Source organism: Palaemon carinicauda, chromosome 28, assembly GCF_036898095.1.
Source record: "Palaemon carinicauda isolate YSFRI2023 chromosome 28, ASM3689809v2, whole genome shotgun sequence".
Classification (NCBI taxonomy): Eukaryota; Metazoa; Arthropoda; class Malacostraca; order Decapoda; family Palaemonidae; genus Palaemon; species Palaemon carinicauda.
Genome location: NC_090752.1, coordinates 44,963,225 through 44,984,533, shown reverse-complemented (window position 1 = coordinate 44,984,533; position 21,309 = coordinate 44,963,225). Strand labels below are relative to the sequence as shown.

The window sequence follows — 21,309 nt, the reverse complement described above, 5'->3', positions numbered from 1 at the left end:
GCTGGACCTCCAGTAGTCCTCATCGGTAGCAACTGGCTCTTCAATCCTGTGATGTCTCCTGATCAGGCTTATAACTTTTCGATAGGCCGAATCCTCGGTCGGGGAACCTTCCCTACCGTCGGCCGAAGCCTCGACCTGGTCCCGGGGAGCCGGGTCACCGGGCACTCCCACCGGGCGTCTTGGTTCTGGCACAACAGGCACTCCCCTGCGGAGGTACTGGTCTTCCCCGGCGGAGACCTCCGTACCAGGTACGGGGGTTAGGACTGGCATCGCCGAGCAGGCGAGGACTACCGTCCGATCATGCTCTCTGGGGGACGAGGACGCGGATCCCGTGGGCTGACCCGACGGCGGGAACCGTTCCTTAAAGTCCGAGGGCCGCACCAGCTGGGCTGATTCGGCCAGGCTGCTCGTAAGGAAGCACGGTTCCCCCCGCTGGGCGGGGTGAACCGGAGGCTTCGCGGTCTTACGCCTGCCTGCAGAGGCCTTCTCGCATTTCTCCCTGCGAGGGTCATACCTACGTCTGGAGGATGGTCTCCGTGGCGAGAAATCCCTGGACCGCCGGTCTGGGGAACACTGTAACTCTGACTTACGGGGAACGAATACCCAATCACCATCGGGGAACCCACTCCTCCTGTGTTTCCTCCGTGGAGAGCGGGATCGTCTCCTGCTGAACCTCGAACTGGATCTTGAGCGGGAACGCCTGCTCCTGGACCGCTCCCTCCGGCGCCGATGTCTCCTCCTGGCTTCTTCTTCCGAAGAGAATGACTCCCCACCATCCGAAGAGCCCGACGACACCGTACCACCCGCACGGCGGGCAGAAGCGGGGGCCGCGGAGGGCTTCGCGACTCGTTGCGTACCCGAGGTAGAGGGTTGCAGGAAGGTTTCTGGAACCGCCGTCAGAGGAGCTGGGAACGAGGGTTGGCGCCCAACACTAGGGAACCAGGTATCCAGGCCCTCTTCCATCCGCATAGGGGACCTACCTGGCGTTTTAGGGAGCTTCCATCCGAAGGTATCACTTACTGTGGAGTCTAACTTACCCTGGGTGTCGCCGCCTGCCGAAGAACCTGAAACACAGGCCCACGAAGGGGGCGAAGACACAGGAACAACATTACTACACCATAGGGGGTCATTGGAGGAAACGTGCCCCCCAAGCACAAGGGCCGAGTCTCCAGAACCCCCCAACAGCACTACCAGGCTCCCCACTAGCCCGAGAAGGCCCCGCAACTCCCACTTCACACACACCAGACTCCTGGGGAAGAACCCCCGGCTCTTTCTCCGCAACGGACTTACCTCGTCCCCTACTCTGGGTAGGGGAAGGAGAGACAGAAGCCCCGTCGGACCGTCCACTGGGCGACGGTAGCGGCGAAGAGACGCTAGATTTTCTGGGCGAGCGTTTCGACGACTTCTTTTCCTTCGTGCCGTATCGCACCCACTGAATCTCACTCCAACCAACACACTCAAAGCACGTATCTGAAGGAGAGCAAATCTTGCCCCTACAGGAAGAGCAAAGGGGGTGAGGATCCACTTCAGATTTGGAGAGGAACGCTCCACACGATTTTCCGGCTCTAGGCCCAGGACAACGGCGGATTTGCTCCATAGCACACAACCACAAGACACAGGAACGCAGGGAATCAAAGGGATACACTTGGGAAGCACAAGGAAGGGTAGTGAACGCACAGGAACACAAGGGATAAGCACAAAGTTACCACGTGGTAAACACGCGGGACACACGAGGCGGACACAAAGGGTCGAGAGAGACGAGAGCGACGTGGTATCACGTCGCGACCAGAGAACTTACTGGCGCTCATGACCCAAGCGGACCTTGACCTAGCGCAAAGGCTACCCTCGGGGCACGTTCTCTTACTCCCGGGTTAGCACTCCATAGAAAACGGGTTTAGGGTATACTACACAAAACTCTGGTCGGTAGAGAGGAGATTACAGGTAACTCCTAAGAAAGTAGTTCGAGGTAAGTATTCGTGTTGGAACAAACTCTATTTCATTGGAGGTCTACATCAGGTCAATATAGGGTAGTAATCCCAGGTCCTAATACAGTAATAAGTATCAAGGGAGGAGATAGAATTTGAAAAACACTAATTTTCAGGATAAATCGACCTGGCGTCGCAAAACCAAAGGTCAGAGGCAAAAATCCCATGCAGTTTGGAGATGTCCTAAGTCACCTTATTAAGTGGTATCAATGTCAAAGTCCTGTCCTTAAAAAATGGCATTAGGCGGCTGGCCCCTTTAATGGCAGAAGGTGTATCAGAGTATCATATGATACCCTATTTACTTACTATACACTATTGGAGGTTAGTCCTATTAATACAAGTCACCTGCAATTGATGAAACAGTGATGACAGTCATACAAGGCACATGATCGCTAAACAACCCCAAAAATACAAGTCAGCTGGCGACTTACGTGGAGCAGAGCGAAAACCAGGGTAATAAACAATCCTTTGTACAGAATTGTGATAGGAACAAGAAATATGGGTACATATGCTCTCATCCTTCCATGGCTTACAGTGCTGATATTCGGTCCTAGTAAGACAGTTCACTTGCTTTCGGTGCAACAGCAATAACTATTATGCAAAACCACACTCGCTTGCCTGACCTGGAAGGTGCCAGTTAGCAAATGAGTACCATCACCACCTCATAAAGAAGGAGAGCAATCGCTATTAGTTGCAAGGAGCTTTAAAGGGGACCGTCCACTATGTCAGCCATTTTTTTCTTCTAATGGTTCAAAATAACCATTTCTATATACAGTATGTTGTAGACATATATAATACCTTCTTCATCATATAAAAATTGCAAGTCATTTGATCAAAAACTTTTTCATTAGCAAAAATCATGATTTTTATAAAAATTTTAAGTACATTTATCTCCACTAATATGACACCAATTGTATTGAAAATCATACCATCAAAACTTCTTTATAAATCAAATAATTCTGTGTGACAGATTTTTTATTTTCCTTTATCTTTTTATTAATGATTTTTTTTCTTAATTTTCTTCGTCCAGACGTAAAATAATCATGAAAAAAAGAGAAAAAGGAATATAAAAATTCTGTTACACAGAATTGTCGGATTTTTATTCTTCTTTTCAATTATATCCTTTCTCTCTGAAATCAAACAAAGAGAAAAATGTACTTAAGTGTGAATAAGTATGTTTTTGAGTTATACGCTCCCAAAGATTTGCTATAAATTTTTATTTTTTTCTTAAAATAATCAAAATAACATTATTATGATAACTTTACTTTGTACTTATATAACTTATTCCTACATAAAGGCTCCCTAAACGAGATATGTAAACCCTACGTTTGCTAATACACTTGGTGTAAGGGTGTCATGAGTTGCCAGCGGCCTCTCATTGATGCCAGTTTTAGTTAATATGTTCCAGCTTTGTACTCTTATTCATGTTTCCCTCTCTTTTTTGTTCTTTTTTTTGTTGCTCTCATTACTTTTTTTTCTTTCTTCAACCTTAGGTAACATTGGCCTTGCTATAAAGTTCACAAGGACGTTGTGAAAACACAATGTAAATACGAACTACAAGTAAACCAACACACAGGCAATGTAACTTCTATACATCTTTGGAAACTCAGGCTTTTCTTCTCGTAGATTGTATCCGTGTATGCCTACCCTCTACCTATGCCTTCCATCACTGCCAGACGTACAAGATTTCAAAATATAAGTAAAAAAAATCGTTATATAAATGCAAAAATAAACACGCAAAGATGATTCTATCAAACTCAGTCATGCAGATGATGCAGTAAAGATGACGTAATTATCTAAAGACCACTTTATCTTCATTATTTATAAAAATAATTGGCTGAAACTTCCCGAGAGCATGTAGGATATGTTTATGCATACATAACACAATAAAACAATTTTCGATTTTTTTAAATTGTTTTATCAAACACCATAGCGGACGGTCCCCTCAACAAAAGGTCTTCCCCAGCAAAGCAAATACCTTCTTCATTGTCTGCTTTTCAAGAAAGAAATATCAGAAAAATTGAATGGAGAAGGGAGATTACATTGGTACAAGATGAAGAGAGATGGTAAGCTCTCCCTCCCCATACCAACCATTATTCCTTGCTATCACAGAATAACCATGGTCTAGGTGCCTTTAATGACTATGCTCCCTCTGAGGAGAAAACTACAAGATTTCTCAGCCGCAACACAAACTATTACACCAGAGGTTTTTCCACAAACAAGTGAGTTGATCTCAAAAATAAAAATAAAAAAAAGCCACCACTAAACACATACAAATGTAAGAAGAGATCCAACAGTATAGAAGGCACCATGACAGTACGTCTGTATACATTGCGGACAATAACAAAAGTGTCTATTCCGTAACAGGTGGGTAGGCGGGGCTTCCCCTTACCACTACTTGTCATTAACCAGCTACCATGTAAGCAATTCAATGTCCATTTCAGAGCTGCTCAAAACATATCCCTATTTTAAAGGATGAATGGTTTGCATACTATAGATTTGCCACTTGAAAAGTCCAAGTGAAGAGCTATATCAATTTCACTCCACAAGAAGATTACAATTTTATTTTTGGGGGGACATTTTTTTTTTGTGAATCACACACATCCACAAAATCAACCTCATGTGTAAACTTTACTTTTCTCCCTGAACTTATGCAAAGGACATGAAGGAAATTTACAGTATAACATGACCCTATAAAGTACTAATATATGAAAAAAGCAATTGATTTATGAGCAAAAGAATACTATACATCAATTGTTGCACAAACAAAATTCAACAAGTTCCAATACTAACCTGAGGAGCTGTATATGTAGCATCTCCTGGAGGTGGGGGAGGGAATGACTGATTATGAGAAAAAGGTGGTTCAGAAGTAGTTGGAGGAGCAAAATTGGGAGATGGAGCATAATTAGGTTCTCCAGTTGGTGGAAAAGCTGACGTGACCTGTGGGAAGGATGTGGGAGGGGGTGGTTCACTCGTAGGTGGAGGAGGAGGAGGATACTGCCCTTGAGAAAATCCCCCTGAGGGTGGGTTCCCAGGATTAAACTGGTTGACATCAGCTCCAGGATACCCTGAACTGGGGGGGTAGGGGTAACCTGGAGGAAAATTTTGGCCAGGGAATGAACCACTACCACCTCCTCCTGGAAAACCTCCTTGTGGAGGAGGAGGGGGTGGTGGAGGAGGAGGCTGATGCATGGATGGTTGACCTTGACCTTGATTTGGGTGCTGGGACTGGTGTTGTTCACGAGCTTGTCGATGCTTTAAAACTGATTCAAATGGAAAAGAAGGAGAATAAGATGAGCGTCATAAAACAAATCCTAAATCACATAGTGTATACAATATGGTTCTCTATATCTATAAAAAATGGACAATATTCAAATAAGATTTTTCAAATTACAATAAAATATTCTCTAAAAGAATAAATTCTGACCATTTGACAATTTTTGGTTACTTAAAATAGCTTTGGATCCTATTGACAACTTCCTTCACAATAACAATGCTAACCATTTATAGGAGGAACCAAAGAAATGTAGTCTAAAGAAAATATCAATAATTTCTCATTTCCCCATTATCTTAAGAATTTTGTATAAATATAGTAAGGTACATATATACAGTATTCAGCTTTAATAAGATGTTTCTGTCATACATAACATCTATAAACCATATATTAAAAGTGAATCAATTGAAACTTGAAAGAAAAAGCCAAAAAATCTGTTTATACTTACCATGACTTGATTTAATCAGTTCATTACAATTTTTTATAGAAGCAGACTTACAACATTATGCCTGGCTATATAATTACTGTACAATATACTAAAACTTTTGAAATTCCAAATCTCACATTGCTAAAATTATTCATATGTAAAATTAAGGCATTCAACATACAGTATGTCCCATCCTTACACATTGTGTTGCTTGATTCTGGTGGAATTATTCAATTGAAAAATATAAGGCATTAATATTTTCAGATAAAGGACAAATACTACATGTAATGTCATCCAAATACATAAACCAAAGAACACCATAAATATGTGTGCATCATAAATGCAATTTGCTTAAGAATAAAATGATATCATCTTGGCATTTTAGATATAACAAATTTGGAAGTGATTTGTATTTTTCCTGACCATACAAACATATAGCTCTATATCGGGGAATATACTTTTGGCAAAGCTGAAGCTAGTCATAAGACTTTTAGAAAGGTGTAACTACCGCCATCACTAGTTAGTGGGGGGGGGGGGGTAGTACCGACCACCCTGCTCTCACACACACCTGTGTTCTACCGTCACTTTTTCTTGCAGGTAGGACTTACTGAGGGATAGGTGATGGAGGGCCAATGTGTATAAAGGGCTACAGGTTTAAATGGTTAGGAAAAATACAAATTACTTCCGAATTTGTCATTTGTTCCGACACCAGAATACAAACCTTGCGCTCTTTATTAGGAAAGACTCACCCTTTAGATGGGTGGAAGTACAAACCAACCGACTGGTTTTTGACCAGAGTTTTCCCGTACATGCTCTGCACATAACAGGGAGAAACCCTGGCACCTTGCTAAATTCTGTGCAAAGCATGGTTAGCGGCCTGATCAATCCGTGTGATTGTGTGATACTAGCAGTGTAACTAGTCTAGGTAAAAATTCTCAGGAACATAGTAATCTTTGAATTAACCATAGAAGTTACCCAATCCCACCTCGCCAGCGGGTATGAGAATGCAACAAGTGTACATATCTTAAACCAGGTTTCACAAGATAAATGGTTTTACCTGCAGACAGAGAAGGCCATCTTGCAGAGTATTGTAGATGCTGTTCTTCAAAAGACGGAAAGATGAAATAAAGACAGAGCCAGTTATTCTTATCAATCATCCGAGAATTAATCCTTGTGGTGTTTAAACCATGAATTGTGTAGTCACCACAGGGCCAATGGAGAATATCTCCACGTGTCTGTGGGTCACGTCTTGTAGGAAGTGGGCGGTGAAGGTCGTTTAACATTTCCACACACACTTGTAGGACCTGAGTCACATAGTTCTTAAACGCTAGGGACGTACTCATACCCCTAATCTCATGAGCTCTAGGTCTCCTTGGCTGAGGGAAAGGATCAGGATTCAATGTCCGGTCTATGACTTTGCAAATCCAAGCAGCGAACGTGTTCTTGGTGATCCTTCTCTTTACCTTCCCCGAGCTGACGAAGAGAGCTGCCACTCGGGTGCGAGCTCCTGTAGTTCTCTTGAGGTAGCAATTCAAGCTCCTCCCTGGGCAAAGTAGCAGTTGATCTGGATAAGGGTTATGATATGAAGACTCCCAATCCTGAAGGGTTTGAATCTGGGATCCATTGCTGCCAGATTTTTAGGGCTGGAGAGACACCCAGGAACAAAGTCGAGTATTACCTCTCCCCATCGCCTTGAATGGGGGACGTCATAGGAAAGACCATAGAGTTTGCCGACTCTCTTAACCGAAGACAACATGATCAGAAAAACCGTCTTTAAGGTCAGGTGAAGATCTGATGGGAACGCGAACCACATTCCATGGAGGAGGGCTAACTTCCAACTGAGGACAGGCAAGCTCAAAACTCTGTATAAGGAGAGACAATACCAACGAAATGTTAACTCCTTTCAGCTAAAGGAGAGGGTCAAGGCCAAGCAGTAGCCTTACACCGCCGAAACCGAGAGTAGTTTTCCCTCCCGAAGGTATCCAAGGAATTTCACTATTGCTGGAAAGTGGAATTGAGGGGAGAGAAGCCCTCATCCACAACACCCACCACAGATGGCAGTCCACTTAGTCTAGTAAACGGCAACTGAAGATTTCCAGAGTTATTCGCAACATCCTATTTGCAACTTGTTGCAGATGGCCTATCTATGTGACAAGATGCTGGATAGTCTCCAGGCATGAAGACATATTGATCCTATGGCTTTGTGGAAGATGTTCCCGTGTGGTTATCTGAGTAGGTTGTGTCGTGGAGGGAGTTCTCTCGGGATTTCTGTCACCAGCAGAAGGTGGTCCAGAAACCTTTATGAATAAAGTCATAGCGGAACTATGAGGGTTATTGACAGGTTTCCGGATAATCTTGCCTTGTTGAGCACCCTTCTCATCAGGTAGAATGGGGGAAAGGCGTAAACATCAAATATAGTCCCACCTTTGCTGGAATGCATCCTGACAAAAGGTCTGGGGATCCAAGACTGGTAAACAGTAAAGTGGGAGCCCAGTGTTCAGGGACATTGCAATCAGGTCCACTGCTGGGGAACCCCACAAAGGTCTGACTTTGTTAGCTACTGGATGATTCAAATGCCACTCGGAGGCCACTATCTAAGTCACTCTGCTCAGATGTCTGTAAGTGCATTCCTCTTGTCCGAAATGAAGCGAGCTGATTAGGGATTCAGAGATGTCTTCAGCCCATCTTATCATTTCCATTGCTCGATGACAAAGGTGCTGCGAGACAAGATACCGCCTTGCATGTTCTACGAAAGCCACTACCGCAATGTTGTCGCTCATCGACACCAGCGAGTGACCCACCAGGAGCTGATGGAACTGCTGTAGTGCTTGGAGATTTATGTGCCGTGTGGTGCACCACGTGGCCCCATCCCCCTTCTTTTGATGCACTGTATCTGAATACATACATACATACATACATACATTGATGCCTCTTCATCTGAAAATATTTGGTTATGGACTGGCTTTTGTGTCTCCATTTTTTTGTGTGATGAGTTGTGTTTACTGGTAAATTGGATAATTAGTTTCAAGTCCTACAAAAACATCACATTAAATTCTATAATAAAGCTATAACCACAGTGAAATACAGGCAAATACATTTGAATTATTTCATGTAATTTCATAATTCTTACCACCCTTTACATTCAGATCTTCCAGGACAGTTCCATCTTGTTCGTAATACTAGGCATGGGGTTAATTGTCATAGTCAGGCCTTCGCCATCATATGCTCAATACCACACAGTATTCTAGAAGTTTTATTCCAGCTGTGACTTAATTTGGTAGTTGTGAAGTCCTTTGACTGGCCAGACAGTACTACATTGGATCCTTCTTTCTGGTTACAATTCTTTCCCTTTGCCTACACATACACCGAATAGTCTGGCCTATTCTTTAAAGATTCTCGTCTGTCCTCACACCTGACAACACTGAGATTACCAAACAATTTCTCTTCACCCAAGGGATTAACTAGTGCAATGTAATTGTTCAGTGGCCACTTTCCTCTTGGTAAGGGTAGAACAGACTCTCTAGCTAGGGTAAGCAGCTCTTCTAGGAGAAGGACACTCCAAAATCAAACCATTGTTCTCTAGTCTTGGTTAGTGGCATAGCCTCTGTACCATGGTCTTCCACTGTCTGGGGTTAGAGTTCTCTTGCTTGAGGGTACACTCGGGCACACTATTCTATCTAATTTCTGTTTGTTTTGTTAAAATATATATAGTTTATATAGGAAGTGGGTGGGTTGTTTCTTAGCATTAATATTGAATTCTTAACTAATAGATCTCAATGAGTTGTTGTTGATGGGCGCCATAGTGAGTATAGGAATGTGTTCCACAGGGTAATGTTCTTGGCCTATTACTTCTCATACTATATACTGTACACATGACATGTGGTTTTGCCTAAAAAAAACAAACATGTTACATATGCAGATGATGCTACATCCCCTGAAAGTAGATCTGGGGTTGCTGAATCCCTTAATAGAGATCTAACTAAAATTAGTGTAGTGCAAATTGTGGGGTATGAAGTTGAATCCTAACAAAACTCAAAGTATGATTGTAAGCAGGTCAAGGACAGTGGCTCCTTAACATACAGATCTCAGCATTGATAATGTTTCTGTAACTTTATATGATTGTTTTAAAATTTTAGGGGTGATTCTTGACAGAAAATTTACTTTTGAGAAACACATTAGGTCTGTGTCTTCTTCAATTGCACAAATAATTGGCTTATTGAGAACGTCTTACAAGAATTTCGGTGATCAATCTATTCTGAAGAAGTGTATTAATTCTTTCATTCTACCTTGTTTTGAGTATTGTTCTCCTGTCTGGTCTTCAGCTGCTGATTCTCACCATAATTTGTTGGACAGAAACTTATGGTCTATTAAATTTCTTATTCCTGATCTACATATTAATCTTTGGCACCATCATTCAATTAGTTCATTATGCGTGTTTCAGAAGATTTTTCATAATTCTGACCATCCTTTACATTCCTGGACAGTTCCATCATGTTCGTGATACTAGGCAGGCGGTTAATTCTCATAGTCAGGCCTTCTCCATCATGAGGCTCAATACTACACAGTATTCTAGAAGTTTTATTCCAGCTGTGACCAAGTTGTGGAATGATCTTCCTAATCGGGTAGTTGAATCCGTTTTGACGTTGTTACTGTTTTTAGCATGATTTATTGTAAATTGTTCCTCATCATTTATTTATTTCATTATTTCCTTTCCCCACTGGGCTATTCTTCCTTGTTAAATCCCTTGGGCTTATAGCATCTTGCTTTTCCAACTAGGGTTGTAGCTAGGCTGCTAATATATATATATATATATATATATATATATATATATATACATACATATACAGTAGGGTCCTGAATTAAGCGTGTTCGAATTACACGATTCCCCTTTTCCGCGATCGCTATTTTTCAAAAATAAATTTTCTGTATCTGCGAGGCTGTTCAAAGTTCGCGAGTCAAGCACTACAAAATGTATCAAATCTATTGTCTTTTTAAATACTGTATATTGGTAGCCCTAAATACGGTGATTTATAATAAATGTTACAAAACAATATCAACATTACATTTCATTAACATAATTTCATAATGAATAGCCTATTTAAGGATAAAATTCCACATCAACAATTAAATCAACTGTTAACTGTGCGAGTCCAGCTGACAAAATGTAAACAGAAATGTGGTTACGTTCTCGGCAATCTTTATCTTTCTCCAACCTTACGATAATTGTAATGGTAGTGTTAATGATGGTATATTAAAGCATTACAGTATTTTTGTTTAGTACAGTATATTTAAAAGCCTTATTTTTCCCTCTGGGCGTTCAAGGTTTTCACGAGTAGACTGGGTTCGTTTATCGGCAGTGAATAGCCTAAACTTCGGTAACGAGTCGTCAATATTTTGTCATATTTTAAACAGTATACATTTGATTTGCAAACATTGGTTTTGTAGAGTAGACGGTAAAATAAAATCTAGAGAGAGAGAGAGCGAGAGAGAGAGAGAGAGAGAGAGAGAGAGATCTCTCTCTCTCTCTCTCTCTCTCTCTCTCTCTCTCTCTCTCTCTCTCTCGCTCTCTCTAGATTTTATTTTACCGTCTACTCTACAAAACCAATGTTTGCAAATCAAATGTATACTGTTTAAAATATGACAAAATATTGACGACTCGTTACCGAAGTTTAGGCTATTCACTGCCGATAAACGATAACAAACCCTTTAATGCAAACTAACTGTATCCTTTGATATTCCTCTATATTTATCATGAATTCCTTCTATACCTCCTCAGACACTCTTATTTCAAATATCTAAATTATTCTTATCACAATTAACACCATCTAGTCATTTTCATTCCATTATATCTATTATTCCTCTGGATCTTATTCCCTTTCCTTATTCTGTTTATTCGATGGGATTCGTTTTTCCCTTTACCGTCTTTCAGAATCTATTTTTAGCCACTGGCAACCAAATCCCCCCTTCCCCCGTCTCCTACCGTCTCCCCTCTGAGTCCACCCAGCCTATCTCATCACTCCCCCCACCTTCATCCTCCCCTGTTCTAGGTCTGTAACCTTCTGCGTCATAATATCTCTCTCTCTCTCTCTCTCTCTCTCTCTCTCTCTCTCTCTCTCTCTCTCTCTCTCTCTCTCTCTCTCTCTCTCTCTCGTTATACAATACTTACAAATAGATGAAGAAACCAAAATCGGTTTTCTTGAAGTGTCAATTAAATACAAAACGAAAAAATTATACCGTGTATACATCCATTTCAATCATAGCTTAAAATACGGTAACCGATTTCGTCCACAAACCACTATTTTTTAGGAAACACCATTCTATTCCAGAAAATTTTTACTCTTTAAATGTCAATTGCGCTATAATAAAACATGTACTTATGTTGTTAAATTTCGGGTGTGTTTTAAAAATCGAGTATTGCTAACTTATTTATGTTTTACTTTTGGCTGTGATCACATCAGCTGATGTCTAGCTTCCGCGCGAATACAATAACAAAGAATTGTTTACACCATTTCTTAACTTATTCAAACCATCTATACAGTTAATATTAAATAAACACCAATGTGTTATAACCTATCATATTTATTGTTTAGTACTTTAAAACCATCCCTCTCTCTCTCTCTCTCTCTCTCTCTCTCTCTCTCTCTCTCTCTCTCTCTCTCTCTCTCTCTCTCTCTCTCACACACATCGAACGTTATAGCGGTAACCTAATTGTTCGGCGACTTTAAAAATAGGCCTAGTACTTTCTTCTTTTACCTTTTTTGCACATGGATCCATAATTGAGGTGGGTACAAGTTGACTTATAACTGAAGTTAGGAAAAGTATTTTGGATATGGAAAGGACAATTATCTTTCGTAACAGTTTAGAATTATCTTAAGTTATCACTCTGTCATTAGCGGCAGTTTGCTATTGTGGATTAAACGCATAAGGAAAAAAAAATTTCCAGCTTTGCTACGAATTTAGGAATTTATATGGATACGGTAAGTAAAATATTTGTAATAACATAATGTTTACTAAATGTTTGTAATATCATTAGTTATGACTTAGATCATGTGTGTTTAATGCATTCGTTTGTTTATTATGATCGAAGATGGAGCGTAAACAAATGGAAGGTTTCCGTTTCAGGCGGCATCATAAAGAAAAACATTTCATAAATGGCATTCATTTCATTTATTTGAAAGTTCTAATAAAAAATAATTAGAACATTGGTAACAACAAATTCAACATATATTCTATACTTGGTAAAATTGCTGTCAATTCAAAAACACAGATGTATAAATGCGTCTGTTTCTTCGTTGTGATCAGAGATAAACGTAAACAAAACATTGGTTGTCGTTTTCTATTGTGCTTTTTAGCGAGTTTAGGAAACGCATGATATAAAATCGCCTTTATTTTGATAATTCTGGATTTTCAATCATACAAGCTAGTCTAAAGAGTGATGGTTTTGCTATTCACCAGTTGTATTATACAATAGATATGACAAACATTAAAATTTGTCTGTATTTTGGGTTGTGTTATAACGGGAAATATATGGTGTTTACACCTATCCTGGTTGTAATTTTAACCATTTTTCAAGTTATTAGAACTTTAAAGTATATTAAATGTTTTATTTATTTACAAGAACAATTTGATATTATAAAGAAATACAGTATAGTACAAAGAAAGTATTGGAAATGGGTAGTAAACACATTTGAATAGGCAAATTGCTGGTTGCCATGGCCGCAATGGAATTATTTCTGTTAGTTGTGTGTTTCGAAATTCGCGATTTTCCATTTACACGAGGTCATTAATCGACCAAATTCTCGCATAATTCGGGACCCTACTGTATATATATATATATATATATATATATATATATATATATATATATATATATATATATATATATATAATCTATATATATATATCTATATATATATATATATATATATATATATATATATATATATATGTATACATATATACATATATAAATATATATATATATATATATATATATATATATATATATATATATATATATATATATATATATATTATATATATATATATATATATATATATATATATATATATATATATATATATATATATATATATATATACTGTACATATAAAATAATATATACATACATACACATATAGCCTATATACTGTATAAACATGAGAATATATCATAGATATGTTCTGTTCAAGAAAAAACAAGAAAATTAGTCAAAGGCCAGTTAAGAAAGTTGGGCAGTGAGACAAACGTCTATTCTCATTGAGCCAAAAGAAAAAAAAGTGAAAATAGAACACAAGTGTGTGTGTGTGTGTGTGTGTGTGTGTGTGAGCAGCGTAGTCGGTACTAAACCCCTTTCCCATGCTAACTACAGGTAGGGGTAGTTACACCTCGCCAAAAGTCTTATAGCTAGTTTCAGCTTTGCCAAAAGTATATACCCTAATAAAGAATGTATGGTTTGTATTCTGATGTCAGAACAAATAAATATTAAATGTACTTTTGAATGCTTAAAATTTTGTGCCTTCAGAAATGTTTCTTCCTATATCCATTTTATTACAATCACAGCAACGAATTAAAATATCTATTTTACCAACCTTATTTTCAATAGCTTTCCTGTTTGTAGTCCTGAATTTCTTAAAGATAAAATTTATATGATTCTAATCAGAAAAACTAAAATATCCTAATCATATCATAAAGTGTCATAAAGTGTGGATTGCAAAAGTAAAAAAAAATAACTTTTCTGTCATTACAAGATAAATCTTTTATTATCAAAATTATTGGTTTTGAGATACTACTGCTTCAGAGTTAAGGGGTACTTTGACTGGCCAGACAGTACTACATTGGATCCATCTCTCTGGTTATGGTTTACTTTCCCTTTGCCTACACAAATACTGAATAGTCTGGCCTATTCTTCACAGATTCTCCTCTGTCCTCATACACCTGATAACACTGAGATTACCAAACAATCCTTCTTCACCAAAGGGGTTAAAACTACTGCACTGAAAATTGTTCAGTGGCTATTTTCCTCTTGGTAAGGATAAAAGAGACTCTTTAGCTATGGTACGCAGCTCTTCTGGGAGAAGGACACTCCAAAATCAAACCATTGTTCTCTAGTCTTGGGTAGTGCCATAGCCTCTGTGCCATGGTCTTCCACTGTCTTGGGTTAGAGTTCTCTTGCTTGAGGGTACACTAGAACACACTATTCTATCTAATTTCTCTTCCTCTAGTTTCGTTCAAGTTTTTATAGTTTATATATAGGAAATATTTATTTCGATGTTATTACTGTTCTTGAAAAATCTTATTTTCCTTACTTCCTTTCCTCACTAGGCTATTTTTCCTGTTGGAGCCCCTAGCCTTAGAGCATCCAGCTTTTCCAACTAGGTTGTACCTTAGCAAGTAATAATAATAATAATACCTCATTCAAGAGGGAACCTCAATTTTATATAGCTTTTAATACAGTATACTGTAAAATGTCCTTTTTTGTCTTTCAAACATCAAAATATATTTTGATCAAGAATTCTCCCGAAAACTATCTAAGCTACTTTTACAAGATTCCACATAAAACTTGCAGCTATTCCTATATCAGACAATCAGACAAAGGTCTTTCCAGACTTTCCAGAAGAACCAAACAACGTAAATATAGTGCAAAGATAAGACAAATGTTGAACTCTTCACTTTCATATATGACAAATTCGGAGATAATTTGTATTTTTCCTAACCATACAAACCTTAGCTATTTACATTGGGTTTACCTTTTAGCGTAGCTGAAATGGCGAGCCATTAGAATTTAACGGGGGTGTATCACCCCCCCGCGCTAGTTAGCAGGGGAGTAGGGGAGTGGTAGCTAGCTACCCCTCCCCCCTCACACACCGGTGAACTGCTTCACTTCACTTAGAGGTAGGACTTGTCTTGGGGGACAGGGCTGGCGGGCAAATATGTGTAAATAACTAAGGTTTGTATGGTTAGGAAAAATACAAATTATCTCCGAATTTGTCATTTGTTCCGTAACCGAAATACAAACCACGCTATTTACATTGGGTGACTTACCCCTTAGGATGGGTGGAAAGTCCCCAGCCATACTGGCTTTGGCTTTACCCGGGGGGGGGACTCAAAATCCGAGTGAGTCGCACTCGAGAAAAGGAGTCCCTGCACCTCACAAGTTCTTTACTCCGCAAGGAAACGTGTGGCCTACATAAGCTTGTGTGTGAAGGAAGAAGTGTGACCCGTCCTAGGCAGTTGACCTGGAGTTCCAGAAGGAACTCTGGGTTAGGACGTTCCCAATACCACCTCGTCAGGGTATGGGGGACGCGACAGTATTGACTCAATACTAGGAACACAAGGAAGCATGGTTTACCTGCAAAGGTTTGAGGTCAGCTATGCAGAGACCAGGATGCTGCTTCCCCAGTAGAGGGGACGATGAAGAAAGAACTAAGGGCCAGACATACTTCTTTCGTTCATTCAGACTAAAACCTGATAACAATGCCCTCAACCTTCTGCTACCTGTCCAAAAAGGAGCCTGAGGTTAGACCAGCTGTTGTGTAGCCACCACAGAGCGATAGAAACGTATCGATACTCCTGTGGGTCACGTCCTGCAGGAAGCAGGCTGCGAAGGTCATTAGACGCTTCCAGACTCCAGCTTGTAGCACCTGCGTCACAGAGTAGTACTACTCGAAGCCGAGGGACGTTGCGATGTATCCGACATCGTGCTGTAGGGCGACGTGACGGGGGAGGGTCTGGATTCAGGTCGAGATGAATGTCCTTGAGTCCGAGCTGAAGAGGTATACTGGAGACTCTCCCGTGTCCTTCCTGTGCTCCCAACCCGGCTGCACGTGAGGACAAACTGCAGCTGTTCCCAAAGATAACCCTTCAATTCCTTTACTGGCAAGAAAGAGAAGGTTTGGGTCATCTGATACAGAATGGCGACTCGAAATCTTGAAGGAGTTGGACCGAAGGGCCGGGACCCAAAGATTCTGAGTCTAGCAAACAATTCAGGAGCGAACCTGAATGTTGCCTTCCCCTATTCCTTAGAAAGGGTGGAGTCGTACGAGACCGAGAAGATTGCTTATACACTGGCCGAGGTCAGAGTGAGCAGGAGCACCGTCCCCCAAGACAGAATACGATCAGAGGCCTGACGTAATGGTTCTAGAAAAGATCTCTTAAGGGACTAAAAAGTCCGAACCATGCACCATGGAGGAGGTTTCACTCCGACTGGGGGCAGGGACGTTCGCAGCTTCGCATGAGTGAAGAAAGGTCCAGCGGGAAGGAAAAAGTCTACTCCTTTCAGCCTGAAGGCCAGAGAAAAGCTGAGCGACAGGCTTCATTGCCGAGAGCGGAAAGGAGTTTCCTCCCGCCGAAAAGCAATAAGTCCGTTATTGCTGGAGAAGAGGTCTCAAGGGAAGAGGTATCTCTCCCACGACACCAACTACAGAAGACTCTCCACTTCGCCTGGTAGACCCCTGCAGATGACTATCGCTGGTGACGCGACCTCCGCTCCACGACTGTAGCGGGTTGTCTCTTCTTGAGGAGGCGGCGTAGTGTCTCCAGGCGTGAAGCCGAAGCTATGCCATGGCTCGTGAAAGATGTTGTAGTGTGGTTGTTTGAGTAGCCTGTGCCATGGGAGAAGCTCTCCCGGGAGTTCCGTCAGGGGAAGCAGAGGGTCCGGAAACCGTTCCGCGTATAGTCACAGTGGAGCTCTCAGGGCCATCGAAAGGTTGACAGACAACCTGGTCTTGTTGAGACCCATTCTCAACAGACAACAATGGTGGGAAGCCGCAGGCGTCAATGTTGTCCCACCATCACCAGAAAGCATTTTGCCAAAGAGTCTTGGGGTCTGAGACTGGGGGGAAGAACAGCGGAAGCTTGAAGTTCCAGGCTGTCGCGATCAGGTCCCCCAGGCCAGGACTTGCTGGCTACTAAAGGCCAAAGACCCCCAGGTACCCTCTATCTGCGAGGCTCTGCTCAGATAGTCGGAGAGAACATTCCTCTGCCCGGAATGAGCGAGCCAATAGTGGTATAGAGAGGACCTCGGATCATCTCAGTATCTCTACTGCAAGATGCGAAAGTATGAAAATGCGTCCGTTGCCGGTTGGAATACGCCAGTACCATGAAGTCGTCTCGCACGGAGCGACTTGGCAGGAACTGTAGGATCTGTAGAGGGGCGAGACTACGGCCCCTAAGTCTGCTTGAATGATGGAGAGGTATCCTTCAGGTCCTGATCGTAGGCCTGAACCGGAACATGCGCCCCCCCCCCCCCCCCTTTTTCTTTGACGAGTCCGAGAACAGCATCAAAATGTGGGGAAAGGACGAGAATATCCACTCCCATCAAGAGGTTCAATAGGTCAACACCCATTGCAGGTCTAAACGTTCCGCTGGTCCCATAGGGGCCAGGAAGTCCGGTTAATCGTTGCTTTGATACCACCGGAACTTGGGCCGCCTCACAGGGAACTTATCCTGAGGCGATCGTTCGGGACTTTAGACGGGTCAATGAGGAAAAGAGACCCAGGAAACGTTCCAAGGTAGGGTAGAAAGCTCTGCTTGACTGAGAACAGGTACTGCGACTCTCCTCAGCCTTGCCACAGTCAACTGAAGGGAAGGCTCGGAGAAGGAGGCAACAGCATCTGGCGTCCCCAGGCGGTCACCCATACAAGAACTGACCAGATCCAACGTTGCTTAACTTCGCTGATCGGACGAGAAGCGGCGTTTCCAACGTGGTAAGGCGTTGCCTCAATATCATGGCTAGATACTCCAGATGTTGAGGCAGAAGTAGAGAAGGCTCCTAGCAAATTACCATGATCCCTCACTCATGGTAAGGACCCGGAAGCTTGCCCCGGCGTTGAAGAAGGTCGAACCCGAGCCTACCGGAGTTGACCAGACCTCCAAAAGGCGAAGAAGGCGGAAGCCTGCTCCTGAGCGGCCATAAGGAAAGCAGGGAGAGTTCTCTGGGGAAAAACCTCCGATGCTGCGGCGGGCTCACCACACCGCATCTTAAGTCTAGGCTGAATTCCAAGAGCTTCCTGGAAGATGGATGGAATGGAAACTGGAAGTACCCGTCCTTCCGATCCAGGGTCTAAGGAGTCCTGCCGCCTCGTTATCAGTCTGATCGATTCTGCTGTTCCACGCTGGACGAAGTTTATTCGACAAAATTGATCAGAGCTGAGAGGTCGACTACGGAATTCCCATCTCAGATGCTTTCCTACGAGAAAGGATCGACTGAAGAAGCCGGGGGGTGAAGCCGTCGACGACCCTATGGAGGACCTTCTCCTAAGGCATGGATCATTCTGCCCAAACGGGCAAAACTCTTGCCGACCCCATGGCATAGAGGTTCAGTGACACTGAATTCGCTGACAGAGATGGAGAGATGGTAAGAGCGAGGCGCGATATCCTTGGCTGATCATGGAGATCGTGCAGGAATCGGCATCGGGAAGCTGTTATCCGGATGAGTATTCTTAGGCATCAGCGTGAGACCTGCAAGGGGGGGTTGCCAATCCTAGAGTTTGTGAACTCTGCCGCTCCCTCTAGGATTATGCCCTCCCAGCAGAGCCTCCCAAGCTACCTGTCCCTGACAGGAGGGGACTGCTATTGGACACCTTGTCTTAGCTGCTGTAGCCGGTCCGATAACTTAGGCCGACGAGGCTGAAAGAAGAGGCACTGGAGGCCTGCAGGGTCTGGAAGAAAGCGCCTTGTTGGAGCGAAAACGGAAGTCGACTTCCTCCGCACAACCGCTGTCCATGTCTCTGTCCTTGGGCACAAACAAGCTCTTCCCAAGGATGGAAGAGTGTCTGAGCTTGTCGACATCCACGGATGAGACACCCAAGAGGTAGCCCTCGGTCACTGCGTTTAGATGGTCCAACATCGAGCTTGCCCCCAAGTTCGAAACTTGGCGACGAAACGCCAAGGAGCTTGAGCCCGAGAGGAAGAAAGTACCCATGACCTTCCTGGAGCTTCCTTGTACAAAACCTCAGGTCGCAACCGAGGAAGGAAAGGACCTGGTAAGCCCCTTCCACAAGATGGAGAAGAGGAAGGGGTAAACCAGTCATCCCTTGCCTGACGAAGAAATCTCGAACGGAAAGCTCCCTGGCAAGACCCTTCCAAGGAATGACGAGGAAGGGCTAACCCAGGTTCTGGAAAGAAGAATGTTGCTCAGACCTCCCTGAAGATTCTTCTTGCCCTTGCATGTGCCATGCTCTGCGTTTACGAGGTGAAGACCGTGTTCTGGAAATACGCTCCAGAAGACTCGCCAGGCTGGCTATGTTGCTAAACCCCGACGGGAATCGCGGTTGCAATAGCCCTGGCGCTCGCACGATGGTAAATCAATGGTTTGCGCGTGGCCGAACGTGGAAGCGCCCATGCGCGGGCACGCAGGAGCGCAGACGAAAGTGCGAGAGGGAGCGCAGAAGGAGGGCGAGCATGGTAGGAAGGGCGAGAGCTGGTGGTCGGAATACGAAAGTTCACAGGCGAGCGATGACCCGTAGGCGAGCAATGGATACTGCAGGAATCGAGCCGACGTTCGCGCGACGGGACACCGTCGGCCCGCGCGACGGAACACCGTCGGCCCGCGCGACGGAACACCGTCGGTCCGCGCGACGGAACACCGTCGGTCCGCGCGACGGAACACCGTCGGTCCGCGCGACGGAACACCGTCGGTCCGCGCGACGGAACACCGTCGGTCCGCGCGACGGAACACCGTTGGTTCGCGCGCGGGCAAACATTGGAGCGCATGTGCGCGGGCACGCGGGCGGTCGGGAGACCGATGGCGCGTAGGCGGGCGATGGCGCGTCTTGGCGAGCGATGGCACGTAGGCGAGTGAAGGCGCGTTGGCAAGCGATGGCGCGTTGGCGAGCGGTGGTGCGTTATCAAAACGCTAGCGCGCAGGCGAAGAATCGCCTAAGAGACTAGGGATGGTTAGCGCGCATCGCGCTAAACAGAAGGCGCGCAGGTGCATCAGGAAGGTGAGCGCTGAAGCAAGCTGTCAATCAGGCGATCCTGGACGGTCAGGAAAAACCGTTGGCGCCCATTGGTGTGTGGCAGAAAAGGGCGCGCAGATGTGCGCTGGCGATTGAAGAAAGCTGGCGCACAGAAGGACAGAAGTAAAGGTGAGCGCTGGCGAGCAGGAGGAAGATCTACAGCAAGACTCAGCTACCGGAGATCGTGGTCCAAAGCAGGCGAGCGCTAGATCGCTACTGATGGTGTCCAGGGGACCTGACACGCGTGGCAAATTGATGGCGGTCGTTGACGCGCAGGAGATCGCTGACGAACAGGCGAACGTTGACGCGTCTGTGGTCGCTGGCGAGCAGAAGGCAACGCGTGGAATCCTGTGCGTAGAAGAAGAGTCCTTGTCCAAGACCTGAACCGAACTTCTAGATAGCGCGGGCGAACGTGGGGGCACAGGGCACGTAACAGGAACCAACAGGAACAGCAGCGACGATCATCAGGAGCGCGCTGACGAACAGGAGCGCGCTGGCGAACAGGAGCGCGCTGGCGAACAGGAAAACGCTGATGAGCAGGAGAGCGCCTGTGCGCTAACACTAAGCAGGAGAGCGCCTGTGCACTAAAACTGAGCAGGAGAGAACACTACACAAGGGCGCGCAGGGGAACCCTGATACGAAAGGGAAGCACCCCCGTGGGA

At 43.6% G+C, this 21,309-nt stretch overlaps 1 protein-coding gene and 1 pseudogene across 5 annotated transcripts in view; both read right to left on the bottom strand.

Annotated features, from left to right (window-relative positions):
- Positions 1 to 21,309, bottom strand: part of LOC137621550 (calcium homeostasis endoplasmic reticulum protein-like) — a 127,435-nt gene that overhangs the window by 89,037 nt on the left and 17,089 nt on the right. For all 5 annotated transcript variants that reach the window (XM_068351936.1, XM_068351938.1, XM_068351937.1 and 2 more), the window contains exon 3: positions 4,779 to 5,248. In XM_068351936.1, the coding sequence (XP_068208037.1) occupies positions 4,779 to 5,248 (470 nt within the window). The remainder of the gene's footprint in view (positions 1 to 4,778; positions 5,249 to 21,309) is intronic.
- Positions 18,290 to 18,407, bottom strand: LOC137622126 (5S ribosomal RNA; annotated as a pseudogene).